This window comes from Chiloscyllium plagiosum, chromosome 4 (assembly GCF_004010195.1).
Source record: "Chiloscyllium plagiosum isolate BGI_BamShark_2017 chromosome 4, ASM401019v2, whole genome shotgun sequence".
In the NCBI taxonomy this organism is placed as follows: Eukaryota; Metazoa; Chordata; class Chondrichthyes; order Orectolobiformes; family Hemiscylliidae; genus Chiloscyllium; species Chiloscyllium plagiosum.
This window is the reverse complement of record NC_057713.1, coordinates 131863525-131883615: the sequence shown is the minus strand read 5'-3', so window position 1 is coordinate 131883615 and position 20091 is coordinate 131863525. Positions and strand designations below refer to the sequence as shown.

The following is a 20091-nucleotide window of genomic DNA, read 5'->3' as shown; positions in this document are numbered from 1 at the left end:
AATAGAGACCTCTTTCGTTTTTTTCAAGTTAGGGATTTTATTCAAAAAAAGACCACACTTTTGACTGATCCCTACGAATCTGACATAGAAAGAGGGGTCTAAGGGCTAAGAGTACACTCTCTGTCAGTACTCTATATCACCAATTGGGGGGTGCCACCTCAGATGAGTCTGATCGACTCAGCAAGATGTGGGAAAGAGAGCTGGGTGTTGAAGTTTCTTCAGAAGCATGGGAGGATATTTGGGAGAATGCAAGGAAGATATCAATTTGCAATAGGACCCATGCTTTCCAGTTGAAGATTCTCTAGGAGAAAGTGAGGACTGCAGATGCTGGAGATCAGAGCTGAAAATGTGTTGCTGGAAAAGCGCAGCAGGTCAGGCAGCATCCAAAGAGCAGGCGAAGGGCTGAAGAAGGGCTCAAGCCTGAAACGTCGATTCTCCTGCTCCTTGGATGCTGCTTGACCTGCTGTGCTTTTCCAGCAACACATTTTCAGGAGTTGAAGATTCTCCACAGGGTCTACTTAGCCCCAGACCATTTGTCAAAATTTAAACCAGGGGTATCTTCAGCATGTCCCAAGTGCAAGGTCTGTACGGGTACTCTAACCCATTGTCTTTGGTCTTATGACAGGCTTCAAACATATTGGACCCCTGTGGTGGGTGCAGTGGAGAGGATTTTAGGTGTAGGGGTGGAGAAGGACCCTATTTTGCTCGGTTTGGGCCTACCCATTGTATTTCCTGCAGACTCGCATAAGGAAAAACGTTTCAATATTCTTACATTCTGTGCAAGGAAGAATATCTTGCTCGGTTGGATATCAGAAAACCCCCCAGGTCTGTCGGGTTGGTGGAAGATTGAGCATATTCCCCTGGATTTTCTCACAAATCTGGTACACTACATAACTGAGAATTTTTACAAGACATGGCAACCCTTTTTGAAATACCTGGACACAGATTTATCTGCCACACTAACAAGGGCTTTTATATAACCGTAACTATTGTGTTTCATGAGTCCAATATCCAGGGAGGAGGAACTGCGAATGTATGAGTGTTTTGTTTGGCTGGGCTGAGTTATTACTATTTATTTGTTTGTTGTTAGGTATTTATTTATTTAGTTAAATAGCTAGTTTAGGTTTTATCTTAATTTTATATTTCTCTATATATGTTCATACATTCATATAGGAGGGTGGGTTGGGGAATTTTGTTTTATTATTTGGATTTAGTTTTGTACTATTTTTATACTGTTTTGAATTGCATTGTTTTGTATTTGTTGTAATATTTAAAAATCTATTTTTTCTTAATAAAAATATATTATAAAAAAAAGCAAAAGAGAGAGAAAAAGCCAGAGTGTTTGAGCTTCAGAAATTGACACTTAAAAAGGAAAGTCAGCTTAAAAGCCTGGAGAGGGGTTGTAAACAGGCTGGGCTTTGAAACGGCTGGCTTTGGTACAGAGATGAAAGGCCTTTTTGTTTGTATGTAAACAAATTAGTCTTTGGGCCAAAACTTTCATGTTTTAAAGTAACCTGTACAAGTCAAGGGGGTGTGGCCAGCTCTTTCGTTGAGCAGTTGGAGAGTTCAGCTGTGGAGCTGTGTGGAAACAGGCTACTAAACTCTCTCTCCATCTCTCCTTCTAACTTCGACTGTAAGCCTTCATTTCATTTTTTCTGTGTTTAAGGGGTTTGCTTAATGGGACTGTTGTGTATATTCACAACAGCATAATTAAGTCTAGTTTGGATATACTGAGGTCTGTAGGGGTTCTGTATTCTGCCTTTTTGTTTCATTGTGTAATTTTTTAAATAAATGTTTGTCTGTTTTAAAATGTGGTAGTCAACCTTGCTAACTTACTCTCGGTAATTTTCACTGTACACTTACCAAAGCAATTTGCAAAGTTATGGTCTGGGGCTGCCTGCTTAAGAATGGTTAGAGTAGTCTCATGACATGCAATAAATTATTATTTAGCAACTGACTCAGATTTTCAAGAATCATTCAATAAGATACATCTCTCTTTATGTACTCAGCTAGTTGCATCCTCAAAACAAATTCCAATATATTCATCAAAAATGAATTCTTCTTATACAAATTCATGTTGATTCTGTCTAATCATTATGATTTTGTCAGTATCCTGTTACCAAGTCTCCATTAATAGAATCCACAATTTTGTAAACAACTGATATGAAGCTAACTCGCCTATTTCTTCCACCTCTTTTTTTCCTTTTGAAGTTAACATTTGCTACCTTCGAGTCTTTTATTTTTGTTCAAGTTTGTCCTGATTTCCAGAATGTTTTCTGACTTCTGACTTCTGTCTTGTTTAATATCTGTGATTTCTTTATTCTCCGTTATAATTACCATCTCTAACTCTAATAGGATTGCATTTACTTTTGTTCATCTGTTCCTATTCACATTTATAGAAATTTTTATAATCTATTTTGCCTCTTGTTGGTTTAGTCTCTATTTTTCTTTCTTTCTTAATTTTGCAGTAATCTTTTTGTTGAATTCTAAAATCTATCAATGCTGAGGTTTCCTATTCTGGCTGGCATCATTAATCTCTTCCTTTTAATCGAATACCATCCTTAATTCCTCTTGTTGAATCACTTTCATGGGGTGTTCATTTCTTAAGGGAAAATATATTTAAAATTCTAAACTAAAACTATATTACTATCGACGATTATGCCTTTTAACATAGTTTTGCAATCTGCTCTATTCAAACCACCCCTTATACCCTTGAAGTTTGCTTTGTTCAAATTTAAGAACCTGGTTTCTGACTTTAAAAAATCACGTTGAAACACACTAAAATCCTATTGTATTCATTTTTTAAGAGTCCCCTTTATTGTAAGGCTGTTCATTAACATTCTGTTATTGTCCAAATGTATAATTAAAACAGCCTGTTTCCCTGGAGTTCTTGATATGATCTAAAAAGTTGTGGTATACATTCCATGAACTCATCTTCAACGCTGTTACTGCAATTTTGCTCAGTTTGCTGTAACCCGTTCTTACTCTGTTATATTTGTCATACCATCTCTAAATTCTGCTTTATACTCTTCTTGACACAACAACTATTTGGGGGTGGGGTGTTGGTTATAAACAGCTCTCATCAGTGTTCCTTATTGTTTCATACTGATTTTGTTTCCTGCTCGTTTGGTTTAATATTCTTCTTCACTGCTGCCCTTGGGTGATATTATCAGCACCCTTTGCTTTTCCAATCTTGTCAAAATGTCAAGCAGCTTGCACTTTAAAGGAGTCATTAACTACTTTCAAAATAGTTATTGATTGCTTTCTATTGGCTCAAGCTTTGTGTGAAGATTTGTAACTCTGGTACCAGTTGCAGTTGTTGTGGGTATGTTCGTTGAGCTGGGAAGTTGGTTTGCAGACATTTCTTCCCCTTTCTAGGTGACATCCTCAGTGTTTGCAGCCTCCTGTGGAGGACTGATGTACCATGTCGGTTGGAATTTATTTGGTTTCGTTCCTGCTGCTTATGGTTGCTGGTTACGGTTGTTCGTTGCAGTGGTTGGTATATTGGATTTAGACCAATGTTTATTGATGGATGAGTACCATGCTTCTAGATATTCTCTGTCTGTCCTCTGTTTGGCTTGTCCTATTACTGTTGTCCCAGTCAAATTTGTGGTCCTTGATATCTGTGAGAGTAGCTACTAGGGACAGCTGGTCTTGGCGTTTAGTGGCTAGTTGATGTTCATGAATGCGGATTGCAAGTTGCCTACCTGTTTGTCTATACAGGATTTCGTGCAGTCCCTGAATGGAATCTTGTGCACCACATCTGTCCTGCACATGATGGGTTTGGGTCTTTTGCTCTGATGAGTGTTGTCTGAGTGCGACTGTCAATTTATGTGCTGACATGAATCCTGTCAGTTCTGAGTGTTTTTTTTTACATAAGCTTATATACTTTGGATCAGACATGTGGATGACACTTTTCTATGAACTAAGATGGAGAGCACACACCAAATTATGAACACCATGCTCACCGGGATCAAATTTGAGAGAGACTAGGAAATCTAACGACCAACTTTCATTCCTAGGTGTGTGATGGTAGAAGAACACAGAACGGCAATGGCACAACAAAAGTTTACAGAAAAGCCACACACACTGACAAGATCCTGAATTATAACAGCATCCACCCAAATACACACAAGAGATGCTTGTGGCTCAGTGGTTGGCACTGCTGCCTCACAGCACCAGGTACCCGAATTTAATTTCAGCCTTTGGTGGCTGTCTGTGTGGAGTTTGCACATTCTCCCAGTGTCTGCGTGGGTTTCCTCTAAGTGCCCTGGTGTCCTCCCACAGTCCAAAGATGTGCAGGTTAGGTGAATTAGCCGTGCTAAATTGTCCTTCGTGTTCAGGGGTGTGTAGGTTAGGTGCATTAGTCAGGGGAAATGTAGAGTAATAGGAAAGGGGAATGGGTCTAGGTAGGTTACCCTTCAGAGGACTTGTTGGGCCAAATGGCTTGTTGCCACACTGTAGGGATTCTGTGATATATTTCATTTTAAAACAGAAGCTGCATTAGGACCCTGTTCAAAAGGACTACAATACACTGCAGCACTCCTGATCTGCGAAGAGAGGAAGGAGAGCACATCTACAAAGTCTTTGCCAAGAACGGATGTCCCTACAACTTCATCTGCACATTCTTAGCAGATGTGTCAAGGACATGCCATGACCCAACACACTACCCACATTACCTTATATAATGCATTGGTATTAGTTTTGAATTGCTGATGACACAAAGATAGACAGGAAAGTGAGTTATGAGTGGGATATTAAGAGCCCACAAAGGGCTACAGATAGTTTAAGTGAGTGGGCAAAGATCTGGCAAATGGAGTACAATTTGTGAAAGTGTGAAAAAGTACGGCAGAAAGTGTGCAAAAAAGCGTATTGTCTAAATGGTGACAGGTTGCAGAGTTCTGAGATGCAGTGTGTTCTGGGTGTCCCTGTGGAAGGGATGCAGAATCTTCAAATATTTTTAAGGCAGAGTTAGATTCTTGATTACCAAAAGAATGAAAGATTCCTGCATATTAGGGATATGCAGGAATGTAGAGTTGAGGTTAAAATCAAATGAGCTTACTGCTTGGGGGAGCAGGCTCAAAGGGCCAAGTGGCCTCTTGTCCCTTCTTAATTTGTTTGAAATAAAGAAGGCTACTGACACTGTGTCCAAATAATTCATTATTAACACTCGTCCCAGAGAAATGCAAATGGAACAAGTATGCAACTTTGTCTTGTTAACAAGCTTCCCTATGATGTAGGATACTCTTAACTTGCGCATGTTGCTTTGCTGTTCTTTCAAGCAAATTAAGATATATTACAACCACAAAGTGTTCCATTTCTTCAATGTGCGTGACCATGAGTTATTGTAAGGACCATGAGTTATTGTAACAAACAGGCCAGTAACTCTTGCATCATCATGATGTCCTTATTTTGCACCAGTCTGCTGGAACATCAGTATTTTAGACACCACGAGAATCTAACAAATGCTGATCAGTATCAAGTCTATCTGTGAATTTGGTAGGCAGCATGCATGTAACAAGGTCCATGCCAGATGAAATGGCATTGACCAGATCAGTGCTTTTGCTGTCTAGACTGCTCTGGAAGAACTTGAGTGATTTTCACAATTTGTTGTGGTCTACTGCATCCTGAAAAGCCTTGTCATCATGAGAACATAGTCCTACAGCCAGCATCTGTGTGCAGTGAAGAGAAATGGAGTTCACAATTAACACGTTCTCTCTTCAAGGTCTGGCAATGTTACTGCAGCTTCAGTGAATGTAGCTCCAGCTTGCTGTTCAACAGACATGCATCTTATTTGCCATCTGTTACTGACAATTACAGCATCCTTGTAATTACAATGCCGAAATAAAAGCAATCAAAATTGAACTTCACAAACCAGCTTTATCAATCAAATTTTCCAATGTTACATACAGATATCATTTTATCACCTTTGTGCACTGTCTTGGTGCTGCCTTTTGTGTGTCCCATGCCTAGTGCATGTAAGGGGTTACTGATGTTGAAGGCACTCAGCACTGAATCAATTGGACCATCACTGTCGTCTTCAAGCTGCACCATTGTGTCTTTATTTATTTTGAAAAGATCTTTTGACAGAGGTCTTGGTCTATAAGGTTGTTGTGTTGAACACCCTTCTCTATTGTACAAAAACTGGACCATTCATTGATTTTATTAACATTCTAGACTTTTTCACTGTTCCATGCTAATCTATTTTTTTTACTCTGTAAAACAACAGTTTTTTTTTAACTCTAAGATTTGTACACAGGTACTTGTACCTAAGATGGCACCATTAAAGGCAGCCATTGTAAAAGCTTTTCGCTGTACTTCTGAAATGGAGTACATGTTGGATATTCTATATGACATTAAAGGATATTCTCCTCTATTCTATTATTAAGATCTCTGAGAGCTTCCCCCTGCAGTGCCTATGTCGAATCCTGTGGGTCAAATGAGAGAACCATCAGACTAATGCAAACATACCCATGAAGCTACATCTGCCAGCATTGAAGCCCTTCTTCTGAAGGAACAATTCCCATGGATGGGCCATTTAGTCCAGATGCTGAAAAGCCACTACCTTTGGCAGTTTCTAGTCTCCCAGTGCATAAATGCCAACCAAATAAGTTATAAGGATATGCTCAAGATCAACTTGAAGCAAGGAGACATTGACACCACTGAGGGGTGAAAAATACAACGGTTCATCATGGCACCTCCTGATCCTACAAACCACTATAAGACTCAGTGACCTTATTGAGGTTTATAAAATCATGAGGGGAATGGATAGGGTAAATAGACAAGGTCTTTTCCCTGGGTCGGAGGAGTCCAGAATAGGTTTAGGGTGAGAGGGGAAAGATGAGGGGAAAGGGACCGAAGAGAGTGGAGCGTGCATGGAATGAGCTGCCAGAGGACGAAGTGGAAGCTGTTACAATTGCAACATTTAAAAGGCATCTGGTGTGTATATTAATAGGAAGGGTTTAGAGGGGTATGGGCTAAGTGCTGGCAAATGGCATTAGATTAGGTTAGAATATCTAGTCGGCATAGACAAGTTGAAACAAACGGTCTATTTCTATGACTCTATGATTCAACTGCAAAGTGGAATGTCAGCAGCAGAGGGAGGATAAGGAAGTCAACCAGGGCCTGAAAATTCAATTACCCTACCCAACCTACCCCAACTGTAGAAAAAAACCTGAGCATCCAAGATTGGGCTCCTTAGTTATCTGAAGAATCATCTAGTCTGATAGACATCATCTTTGATCTGAGGGACTGCTGATGATGACGACAAGTGTTCATAAGCAATGCTATCCCAGTGGCTGCAGCATGATTTACAAATGTAGAGGAGGAATGCAGTTAGCCTTGGATATTGATGTGGCTTTGGCCATCAAAAGCCGGGCTCTGCACTGCACCACTTCTAGCAATGGGTGGTAGCATTCTGTTTGGCTTTCGGGCAACAACAAGAGTACAGGTTGAGTGGTAATATAGACAAATGAATCCTGTCATCTGAGAGAGGATGGGATGTTCTTGCATCATGAAATGTTACCTAAGATGGCACATCAAAAATCCTAATAAACTATTAAAGGAGAAATGCTGGACTGTTGTAATATATATATATATATATATCTCATTAAAACTCTTGTGGTACTATATCCAGGTCCTCGGGGATAAACTGACGTCATACTCTATCCCTTGTACAGAATTTTAAGTGCGTGTGTATGCATGTGAAAACGCGCAGGCTTCACCCCTTTAGCATCATTGAATCCAGAGTGTTTTTGTAGCAAAGGTCTGTATACATGTGTTTTTGGACAATAACGGACCTTATAAAACAGGGATCTAAGTTCAATTTTACTTCTGTACATGAACACTCTTGAAACGTTTTCCTAAAAGGCTTTTACTGAAGGACTTCTCTGCTTTCTCTGTTGGGGAGAAATAAGACTTAGTTTTTTCATTTTCCCCTGATTGAAACAACTTTGTAGTTTTCATGTAATCTGTTTTGTAGTCTTTCCACCAAAAGAGGCTGCGAAGTTGTTTACCTTTTGTGGCAGAGTTTGGGACCAGATGACATATTCTGAATAAAGGGATTGCCTATTTAAGACAGAGGTGAGAAGAAATTTCTTCTGAAGTTAGTGAATTTGGAAATATATACTGTAGAGGGCTGCAGCGGCTATTTCACCAAGTATATTCAAGGCTAAAATGGGCAGATTTTTATTTAGTAAGGGAATCTAGGGTTATGGAGAAAAGGCTTCTACATCTCAGTCTTACAGTCTTAACTCTATATCCTTTTTTGTAATATGGTATCCAAAGCAGCATATGATACTCCCCAGAGTGATTTAAACATGGTTTGATACAAGTGTGCTATAACTTATACTTTTCAATTTTAGAAATAAACCTTAGGGCTTGTTTTTGTAATGGCCTTTATGGATCTATGTTGCAACATTTAGTGATTTGTGTATGTAGAGGTTTGCTGTTCTCCCCAATTTATTTCTTATTTTCCAAGTGATATGCGTTAACATCAATTTCTTAATTGACATGAGGGAATTGAAAACCAATTTAATGTCTCTGTTTAAAAACACATTAAACATGACTAGGCTCAATAGCAACCTTGAAGAAGCTTCTCAGAATTCAAAATCAACAATAAATACCTCATGTGCATTCTGGAATTTTATAACCTGTTGTAGAAATGATTGTCTGCAAGAAAAGTCTCTACATAACAGAGGGCATGCTATTTCTGCAGCAAAATACTGAAAAGAAATGCTTCAGAGAGCCATGCTGATTCTGCTTGATCGTATTATGCATTTTTAAATGCTCTGTTATTACATTCTTTTGCCAAAATAACTGATGTGAAGTTAACTGGCCTATAGTTGCTTTTCTTTGTCTCCTTCGCTTTTTAAATAAAGCTGTTACATTGGCAATTTTTCAATACTGTAGGAATTTTTCAGATTTTGAGGATTCTTGGAAAACTGTTACCAGTGCATCCACTATCTCCGTAACTATTTCCTTTAATATCCTAGAATGTGTCCTATCAGGTCTAGAGGATTTATTGGCCTTTAATACATAAGAAAACTGCACAGTTATGATGTATTTATTGTTGCTGTTTTCTTGTCTTTTCGTTCCATCCATAGATATTTGATAAACGAAGTGCATAACTCACAGAAACTACGCTCAAAATCTGCTTCAGTGAAAGATGAAGTTATGTTTGCAACAGGATTGTTGGTGGGTAAGTTAAAAATGTTCGAAGCAAGTATTTGACTTGTAATACTGTGAACCATGATCTGAATATTTGCTTTGCATGAATATTCCAGTTCTTGGTCAATACTTTAACTTCTCCTGCATAAAAAAAACCTAAATCCAAGTTGAAGTTTCTTTTTTTTTAATTGTTTCCCTCCTATTTTCAACTCTTTTTGACTTTCCTAAAGATATTGATTCTTCTCAAAGAATGATATCCTGAGTATGGTTAGCTCTTCCTGCAACAGTCTCCACCAACTTTCATCCTCACCTCCCTGCCCTGCCCTTTACGTAAGAAAAAAACTCTGGCCAGTAATTATTGGTTCTTGAAGGAGAAAAGAACAATGTATGAAATGTTCAAAATGCCTTTCAGTTGGCGCCCTGGCACTCATGGACATTACTAAACGTAAGCAAGTTGTCATTAGGATTTTTGCATTCACCACTTGTTCAGGATGTGTTGAGAATTGAGATTTTTCAGGAGAATAGATGCATCGGTTTTCAAGTCTTCCACTGAACTCTCCACAAGAATTTTCTGAGAGTAGATGATGAGTTTGATATCTTTTCATTCTCAGCAGGCTGGATACCGACTGAACTCCATACAATTTCCAAAAAAAAACACTTAGCAGCAATAAATCTAGGCATGTGATTTCCAGTCAACCGAACAATTAACTTAAGCCATGTGACTTCAGAAGTAATCTTTTTATGAGCCCTCTGTATAAAATAGTTTGTAATATTTCAATCCTCAAAATAAAAATTGAAGTAGCTTCATACCACTATTAATGTTTTATGCATTACCTTATTTAAATATCTGAGGCTATCATAACTCTGTCATAAATTTAGTGTGTGATGAAAACTGCCCAAAAATACTGAACAGCATTTAAGGACAATAGTTATTTGGATTAAGAGTGCAAGTATAATTCTGTCTGTGGTCTTGCTTTGCCTATTTGTTTGTTGATAACTAACTGCACATTAATTGTGCAGCAGTTAAAGCTTTTTGTCAAAGTTGATGGAACAATTTGATGACTGGTAGAGGCTTTATTTGCAGTCGAACAAAATCACATTGGAAATGTTGAACACTGACAAGGTTTTTGGTAGTGAGGACTTTACTATGTAGTGCAGTATAAAGCATATATTTAGCACTTCATAAAAGTGGTGAAAAGGCATACTGAAATAACTCAAATACAGTTGGAGGGTTGTTTTTCAGACTGGAGGCCTGTGACCAGTGGGGTGCCACAAGGATCGGTGCTGGGTCCACTACTTTTCATTGTTTGTATAAATGATTTGGATGCGAATATAATTTGTAAGTTTGCAGATGACACCAAAATTGGAAGTGTAGTGGACAGCGAAGAGGGTTACCTCAGATTACAACAGGATCTGGACCAATGGGCTGGGAAGTGGCAGATGGAGTTTAATTTAGATAAATGTGAGGTGCTGCATTTTGGGAAAACAAATCTTAGCAGGATTTATACACTTAATGGTAAGGTCCCAGGGAGTATTGCTGAACAAACAGACCTTGGAGTGCAGGTTCGTAGCTCCTTGAAAGTAGAGTCGTAGGTGGATAGGATAGTGAGGAAGGTGTGTGTTATGCTTTCCTTTATTGGTATTGAGTACAGGAGTTGGGAGGTCATGTTGCGGCTGTACAGGACTTTGGTTAGGCCACTTTTGGAATATTGCATGCAGTTCTGGTCTCCTTCCTATTGGAAAGATGTTGTGAAACTTGAAAGGGTTCAGAAAAGATTTACAAGGATGTTGCCAGGGTTGGAGGATTTGAGCTATAGGGAGAGGTTGAACAGGCTAGGGCTGTTTTCCATGGTGCGTTGGAGGCTGAGGGGTGACCTTATAGAGGTTTATAAAATCATGAGCATCAATAGGATAAATAGGCAAAGACTCAACCCTGTGGTGGGGGAGTCCAGAACTAGAGGACATAGGTTTACGGTGACAAGGGAAAGGTATAAAAGAGACCTAAGGGGCAGCTTTTTCATGGGAAAGTGGTACGGGTATGGAATGAATTCATGTTGCTTGTCATCTGCGTGTGTGGCTAGCCACGAAACGACACGACCAGCTATCCTTAGTAGCCACACACGCTGATGACAAGCAACATGAATTCGACTGTGACAACACTACTATTATAGGACAAGCCAAACAGAGAACAGCCAGGGAATTCCTATAAGGCATGGCACTCATCCACAGATTCAATCAATAAGCACATCAACCTGGACCCAATATACCGACCACTACAGCGGACAGCTGGAACTGACAACCGGAAGCGGCAGATTCAAACCATTACAAATGCCGGAGGAAAGATCACAGAAGCGCTTCACAGGAGGCTCCCAAGCACTGAGGATGTCACCTAGACGGGACGAAATGTCTGCAACACAAATTCCCAGCTCGGCAAACAGAACCACAACAACGAGCACCTGAGCTACAAATCTTCTCACAAACATTGATCATGTTTTTTTATAGTGGTTAGTTTCATTTTGGCATGGAGGTGACTAATGTTAGTTTTCCAGCAAGGGAGTATTTGAAATTTGCTTCAGAAGGTAATTGACCTTTGAAGAGTTGAATAACCACTGGCTGATTTTAAGCAGTATGGTGACTATTGAACCACCTTGAAGGAAGCTGTTTCAAGTCTCCCACTTGACAGTTACAGGCAAGATATTATGAAGTAGTGCAGGATTGTGATAAAGTTTCTTGGATATCCAATTTTGGACCACAATTCACAGAGCTTTGTGAGTAACTGAATTAAATACTTTTGTCAGTTTGACTAATTTAATGAAGAGTTTGTGATGTTATTTTTGATGTTTTCTTGGATTTATCTGGTAACAAAGACTGAGCATCTGAAAGGCCTAAGCACACCTTCCTCTGTGGGAGCAATTAGGCAATGGAGAATGCTGTCAGGACTTTTTCTACTATGGACATGTGGGAATCATCTCAGTCGTCTCCAGTGTATGATTTATCTTGCTTCTTGAAGATTGTTACAATTGTATTCTTGATGTTAATGTTTGCCTGCCTTCCAAAACTGTAGAATGAGTACCTTGAGCTGATATGAGACACAGTCCTGTCTCCATCATCAATGGAGATGCTATAGTAGTTAGCAAATGAGCCCTGGTAGAAATCCACACATTACTTTGTTTAACATTTGGACCTTGAGACACTGTCTCAAGGATGGATTGCTGGTCAAACTTTGGTCCAGTAGCATAATCAACCATTATCAAATCCAAGATAAATCTATTCTGTCCTGACAGATAATTATAGTGATGTAGAATTTCCATATGCATTATACAAAAATTATAACTTATATTCTGTCTTCAGGGCAGTGTAGCGATTTGTTCTTGGAATTACACAGAATAGAGATAGTGAAAAAATGAATCCTGAATAAGTTTCAAATTGAACCTCTGCTGTTACTTTTGGTGATAATTGTTACTGCCATTATTATAATGATGAATTGGATTCATAAGAGCAAAATATTTAAAACATTTTACTTCCAAAATGCTGCTGGTCTTGTATGGATCTCAAACATGGGGTGTTATATCTTCCTTTGAATCCCAAAGCCATGTACAAAACCAGTTTTACTATAAAATGGTCAACTCTTAAGTATTTGTTGTTCAATTCAAATTAGAGGATTGTTTCTTGTTATAAACTAGTTGTTTGGATAATCTTTGCTTTCCATTAAAATTTGGGGGACAGATTGATGATACTTAAATATTAAATCACAATCTTTAGGTAACTATGAACGAGAGAGTGCCCAAAGAAGGAGGAGGGAAAAATACAGACAGGAACTATTGGAACAAATATCAGAAAAACAGAAAAGCAAGATACGGTAACTTAATGTTGAATGAAATTATTTTTTAAAAGTTTCAAACTTGCAATCAAGGATTATAGAGTCATAAGTCATATAGCATGGAAACAGACCCTTCGGCCCAATGTTTCTATGTCGACCAAGCTTCCTGAACTGAACTAGTTGCATTAGCCGCATTTGGCCCATATCCCTCTGAACCTTTTCTATCCATATATTGGTCCAAATATCTTTCAAGTGTTGTGGCTGCTGTGGCAGCTCTTTTCATTTGCACGCCACCCTCTGTGAAAAAGTTGCCTCTCGGGTCTGTTTTAAATCTTTCTCCTTAAACCTATGCCCTCTAGTTTTGGATACATTCCCTCCCTTCCCTCCACCCCCACCACAGGGAAAAGACTTTAGCTATTACCTTGGCTATGTCCCTCACTATTTAATAAATCTCTAAAAGGTTACCCCCTCAGCCTGCTATGCTCCAGGGAAAATAGTCCCAGCCTCTCCTTATAATGCAAACCCTTCAATCCCAGTACCATCCCTATAAATCTCTACTGAACCGTCTCCAATTTAATAATACCCTTCTGATAGCAAGGCAACCAGAATTATTGGCAGTACTCCAAATGTGGCCTGACCAATGTCCTGTACAGCTGTATCATGACATCCCAACTCCTGTACTCCGTGCTCTGACCGATGAAGGCAATCATACCTAACACCACCTTCACCATCCTGTTTACCTGTGATGCCCCTTTCAAGGAACTATGTACCTGTACTCCTCGATCTCTCTATTCAACAACTCTTGGTAGGGCCCCCTACCATTAACTATTTAGGTCCTGCCCTAGTTTGTCTTATAAAATTGTGATACCTCACATTTATCTACATTAAATTCCATCTGCCATTCCTCAGCTCACTGGCTGATCAAGATCCCTTTGTAATCTTAGATAACCTTCTCTGCTGTCCAATTTTGGTGTTATCTGTAAACTTACTAACCATGCTTTCTGTATTATATAAATGGTAACGAAAACTGGACCCAGCACTGAAACTTGCAGTACACCGCAGGTCACAGGCCTCCAGTCAGAACAATAACCCTCTGCCACCAGCCTTTGTCTCCTACCATCAAGCCAATTTTATATCCAGTTGGCTAACTCTCCCTGGGTCTCGTGATTTAAACTTACTAACCAGTCATAGAGATGTACAGCATGGAAACAGACCCTTCAGTCCAACTTGTCCATGCTGACCAGATATCCCAGTCCAATCTAGTCCCACCTGCCAGGACCAGACAAATATCCCTCCTATCCTTCCTATTCATATACCCATCCAGGTGCCTTTTAAATGTTGCAATTGTACTCGCCTCCACCATTTGCTCTGGCAGCCCATTCCACATACGCACCATCCCCTACGTGAAAAAGTTGCCCCTTAGGTCTCTTTTTTATCTTTCCTTTCTCACCCTAAACCTATGCCCTCTAGTTCTGGACTCCCCCACCCCAGGGTAAAGACGTAGACTATTTACCCTTTCCATGCCCCTCGCGATTTTATAAACCTCTGTAAGGTCACCCCTCAGCCTCCGACGCTCCAGGAAAAACAACGCTAGCCTATTCAACCTCTCCCTTAAAAATGTTTCGAGTGAAATCAATCTACCATGCAGAACCTTGTTGAATGCCTTGCTAAAGTCCATTTAGGAAGCATCTGCCACTCTGTCTTTATCCATCTTCTTGATTGTCTCTCCCCACGCACAAAGCCATGTTGACGGTCTCTAAGCAGTCCTTACCTTTCCAAATGCATGTACATTCTTTCTCTCCGCATCCCCTCTGACAGCTTAACCACCACTGATGTCAGACTCACCGGTCTATCGTTCCCTGGCTAGTCCTGCAGCCTTTCTTAAATAATGGTACAGCATTAGCCACCCTCCAGTTTTCCAGCACCTCACCCATAGTTGTTGTTAATATAAATATTTCTGGTCAGGGCCCTGTAATTTCTTCCCTAGCTTCTACAATGTCCTAGGAAACACTTGATCAGATCAGATTTACCTTTGTGACACCAGCACTTCCTGTTCTATAATGTGGACCCCTTTTCAAGACATCACTATTTATTTCCCAGAGTTTCCAGCTTCCATGTCTTTCTCCATGGTAAATACTGATGCAAAATGTTTGTTAAGAATATGACCCATCTCCTGTGGTTCAACACATAGCCTCTGCCTCTTTGATCTTTAAGGGGCTCTAATCTCTCCCTAGTTAATCTTTTGCCCTTAATATATTTGTGGAATCTCTTTGGATTCTCCTTAATCTTACCTGATAAAGCTATCTGATGTCCCCTGTTTCCCTCCTGATTTCCCTTTTCACTACATGCCCTATACTCTTCAAGGGATTCACTTGATCCCAGCTGTATATACCTGACAAATGCCTCTTTTTTTTCTTGACCAGAGCCTCATTATCACTAGTTATCCAGTGTTCCCTACTCCTGCTAGCTTTGTCCTTCATGCTAACAGGAGAATGCTGTTCCTGAACTCTCATTTTCTCACTTACGAAAACCTCCCACTTGCAAGATGTGCTTTTATCTGCGAATTGACCCCCCACAATCAACTTTTGAACTTTATCAAAATTGGCCTTTTCCTAATTTAAACAGTTTCTATAACTATTTTAAAACTAACAGAATTGTGATCGCTGATTTCAAAGTGCTCCCCCACTAACTCCTCAGTCATTTGCCCTGCCTTATTTCGCAAGAGGAGTTTGAGTTTTGCCCCTTCTCTAATAAGGCCACCAAAATATTGATTTCAGAGAGTTTTCTTGAATGCACTTAACAAATTCTTCCCCATGGTAGTCCTTGTCTGTTTGGAAAGTTAAAATCTCCTACTATTACAATACTGTTATCTGCGATCTCCCTACATATTTGCTCCTCAATTTCCTGCTGACTATTGCTAGGCCTATAGTACAATCCTACTAAATTGATCACTCCCTTCTTATTTCACAGTTCCATGTAGCCTCACTGGATGATCCCCCAGGTATATTCTCTCTATGTACTGCCATGATGTTTTCACTAATCAGAAATAGAATTCCCACTCCTCTCTTGCCTTGCCTTCCCTTCTATCCTTCCTATAAGATTCATACCCCAGAACATTGAGCTGTCTGTCCTGTCCCTACCTCAGCTATATTTCTGTATATCCCAGTCCCATGTACCATCCATGCCCTGAGTTCATCTACCTTACCTGTCAGGCCTCTTGCATTGAAATAAATGCATTTTATTTCATCAATCTTCCCTTGTTCTCTGCCGAGCTCTTGCTTGCCTTGTCCATTTAACTTGCTGTCTTTAACTTCTCTCTTGCTTCACAACTGTTTAGGGTCCCACATCTCTGCCAGACTAGTTTAAGCCCTCCCAAGTAGCTGTAGCAAATATCCTGACAGGACATTGGTCCCACTTCAGTTCAGGTGCAACCGACCCTCTTGTACAGATCATATCTGCCCCAGAAGAGATCCCAATGAGCCAAAAATCTGAATCCCGCACCCCCCCCTGCCAAGCTCCAGTTCTTTAGGCAAAAATTCATCTATCCTATCCTTCTATTGTCACGAGCATGTGTAACTGGGAGTAATCCAGAGATTACTATCTTTTGAGGTTCTGCTTTTTAGCCTCTTGCCTAACTCCCTATGTTCACTCTGCAGGATCTCATCCCTTACCTTTGCAGTTGGTGCCAGTGTACAGCAACCTGCAGCTGCTCATGTTGCAACTGGTTTGAGACATCCTTGACCCTGGCATCAAGGAGGCAACACACACTGTACTAAAGTCACGTTTGTGGCTGTTGAAACGTCTGTCTGTGCTCTTAAGTCGAGAGTCCCCATCACAATTATTTGCTTGGGCTCTGCCGTACCCTGCTTTGCAGCAGAACCAGTCATGGTGACAAAGACCTGGTTCCTGCTGGTATTTTCCCTTGAGAGGCTATCCCCCCAACAATATCCAAACTGGTATACTTGTTTAAGAGGGGTTAGGCACAGGACACTACCTCTCGTGCCGTTCACCCATTTACCTGACTGTACCTGTGGTGTGACCACCTCCTTGAAGCTATTATCTACACACTCTCTACCTCTTGTACGTTCTTCAGTGGTTCCAACTGCTGCTGCAACCAATTCATGTCATCCGAAGGCAGCTGCAGTCAGCACACTTCCCGCAGACATAGTCATCAGGGACAGTAGACTGTTCCCTGATCTCCCAAGAATCAACAGGAGGAGCATACCACTGCACTGACTGCCATCTCTGTCTCTTTAACAGCTCGTGGACTTGGAGGCAGGGGGAAAAGAAAGATCTTGCCATTACCTTTATGCTGCTTGTGCTCTTCAGCAAAGCCTTCTATTCATCTAGGCCTGGTGTTAGATCTAAACAGCAGCACCTCAACCACAAAGCAGCCTCTTGTAAAAATGGCTGAAACAAGACACAGTTATGCCTCCCTCCCTCACTTGTCTAACCTCCCACATTTAATTCAACTCCCAGTGATTGTACATTCTTGCTGGTTGTACTCTGTGCCTGAAGCGCAGTTAGCCTACCTTTAATAATATAAGGTCTGCAGGACCAGATCTTAACCAATTCACTGAACTAGCTTTGTTAGATTAAGTAGCTACAGAACTAAGAGAAATTATTTAATCTTCCCTTAGACCTGAAAGAAAAAATATACAACCCTTAAATGTCTACCCCTCCTTTACCCACAGATTTAAATTTTAAGAAAGCAAAAGGTTAAGATTTATACTCTAAAGCTACATTTAGCTACATCCCAGTGATTTCACACTTTTGCTGGTTGCATTATTACAGTATTAGCACCGAAAGGTGGTGGTTGTTTGAATTAAAATTAGAGTCATAGAGATGTAGAGCACGGAAGCAAACCCTTCGGCCCAACTTGTCCATGCTAACCATATATCCCAACCTAATCTAGTCCCACTTGCCCACCAACCCGTATCCCTCCAAACCCTTCCTATTCATATTCCCATCCAGATGCCTCTTAAATGTTGCAATTGTACCAGCCTCCACCACTTCCTCTGGCAGCTCATTCCATACATGCATCACCCTCTGCATGAAAAAGTTGCAGCTTAAGTCTCTTTTATATCTTATCCCTCTCACCCTAAACCTATGCCCTCTAGTTCTGGACTCTCCTGAGTGAATAGACCTTGTCTATTTACCTTATACATGCACTACATTATTTTATAAACCTCGATTAGGTCACCCCTCAGACTCCGATGCTCTAGCAAAAACAGCCCCAGCCTATTCAACCTCTCCCTATAGCTGAAATCCTGCAACCCTGGCATCATCAGTGTAAATCTTTTCTGAGCCCCCTTTCAAGTTTCACAACACCCTTCTGCTTGGAAGACCAGAATTGCATGTAGTATTCCAACAGTGGCCTAACCTACGTCCTGTACAGCTGCAACATGACCTCCCAACTCCTATACTTAAAACTCTGACTAATAAAGGGTAGCACACCAAATGCCACCTTCACTGTCCGATCCATCTGCGACTCTACTTTCAAGGAGCTATGAGCCCAAGGTCTGTTTGTTCAGCAACACTTCCAAGGACCTGACCATTAAGTGTATAAGTCACACTAAGATTTGCTTTCCCAAAATGCAGCACCTCACATTTATCTAAATTAAACTCCATCTGCCACTTCTCAGCCCATTGGCCCATCTGGTCAAGATTCTGTTGTAATCTGAGGTAACCTTCTTCGCTGTCCACTACACCTCCAATTTTGGTGTCATCTGCAAACTTACTAACTATATCTCTTATGCTCGCATCCAAATCATTTACACAAATGACAAAAGTAGTGGACCCAGCACCGATCCTGTGGCACTCCACTGGTCACAGGCCTCCAGCCTGAAAAACAACCTTCCACCACCACTCTCTGTCTTCTACCTTTTGAGCCAGTTCTGTATCCAAATGGCTAGTTCTCCCTGTATTCCATGAGATCTAACCTTGCTAACCAGTGTTCCATGGTGAACCTTGTCGAACGCCTTACCGAAGTCCATATAGATCATGTCCACCACTCTGCCCTCATCAATCCTCTTTGTTACTTCTTCAGAAAACTCAATCGAGTTTGTGAGACATGATTTCCCATGCACAAAGCCATGTTGACTATTCCTAATCAGTCCTTGCCTTTTCAAATATGTGTAAATCCTGTCCCTCAGGATTCCCTCCAACAACTTGCCCACCACCAATGTCAGCTCACTGGTCTGTAGTTCCCTGGCTTGTCCTACCACCTTTCTTAATAATGGTACCACGTTAGCCAACCTCCAGTCTTCTGGCATCTCTCCTGTGACTATTGATGATACAAATATATCAGCAAGGGACCCAGCAATTACTTCCCTCGCTTCCCACAGAGTTCTAGGGTGCACCTGATTACTCCAAAGTTAGTTATCTGAAAACCTGATTTGTCTGAAAACCAGACAGTTTGTGTACCATTTTAATTAGTACAATTGCTTGTTCAGTTCAGTTAGGTCCTGTACTGACATGGTGACCATTACTGGCTTTGCTTGCCACTATATCTCTTGCTCCTTAATACTATTCCTGATGAAGGGCTTTTACCCGAAACGTTAATTCTCCTGCTCCTAGGATGCTGTCTGATCTGCTGTACTTTTCCAGTGCCACACTCTTGACACCACTTGATCCAGTTTGATCTAAATTATCCATATCCCAAACTCCTGTCTTGAAATTGGGGATATGAAATTCATAAGATATAGCCATCGCTGGGTAGGCTGGCACTTGCTGCCCATCCTGGGTTGCTCTTGACACAATAATTGTGAGCAATTTCACCAACACATTCCACCTTGACCTTAAATTTACCTGGACCATCTCTGACACCTCCCTCCCCTTCCTGGACCTCTCCATCTCCATCTCCATCAATGACGAACGACTTAACACTGACATTTTTTTACAAACCCACCGACTCCCACAGCTACCTGGATTACACCTCTTCCCACCCTACCTCCTGCAAAAATGCCATCCCGTATTCCCAATTCCTCCGCCTCCGCCGTATCTGCTCCCAGGAGGAGCGGTTCCACCATAGAACACACCAGATGGCCTCCTTCTCTAGAGACCGCAATTTCCCTTCCCACATGGTTAAAGATGCCCTCCAA

At 40.7% G+C, this 20091-nt stretch overlaps 1 protein-coding gene across 4 annotated transcripts in view; it reads left to right on the top strand.

Annotated features, from left to right (window-relative positions):
* The window catches only part of LOC122549428 (centrosome and spindle pole-associated protein 1), a 156659-nt gene that overhangs the window by 58290 nt on the left and 78278 nt on the right, over nt 1-20091 (top strand). For all 4 annotated transcript variants that reach the window (XM_043689244.1, XM_043689245.1, XM_043689243.1 and 1 more), the window contains 2 exons: nt 9105-9199; nt 12931-13027. In XM_043689244.1, coding sequence (XP_043545179.1) covers nt 9105-9199; nt 12931-13027 — 192 coding nt within the window. The remainder of the gene's footprint in view (nt 1-9104; nt 9200-12930; nt 13028-20091) is intronic.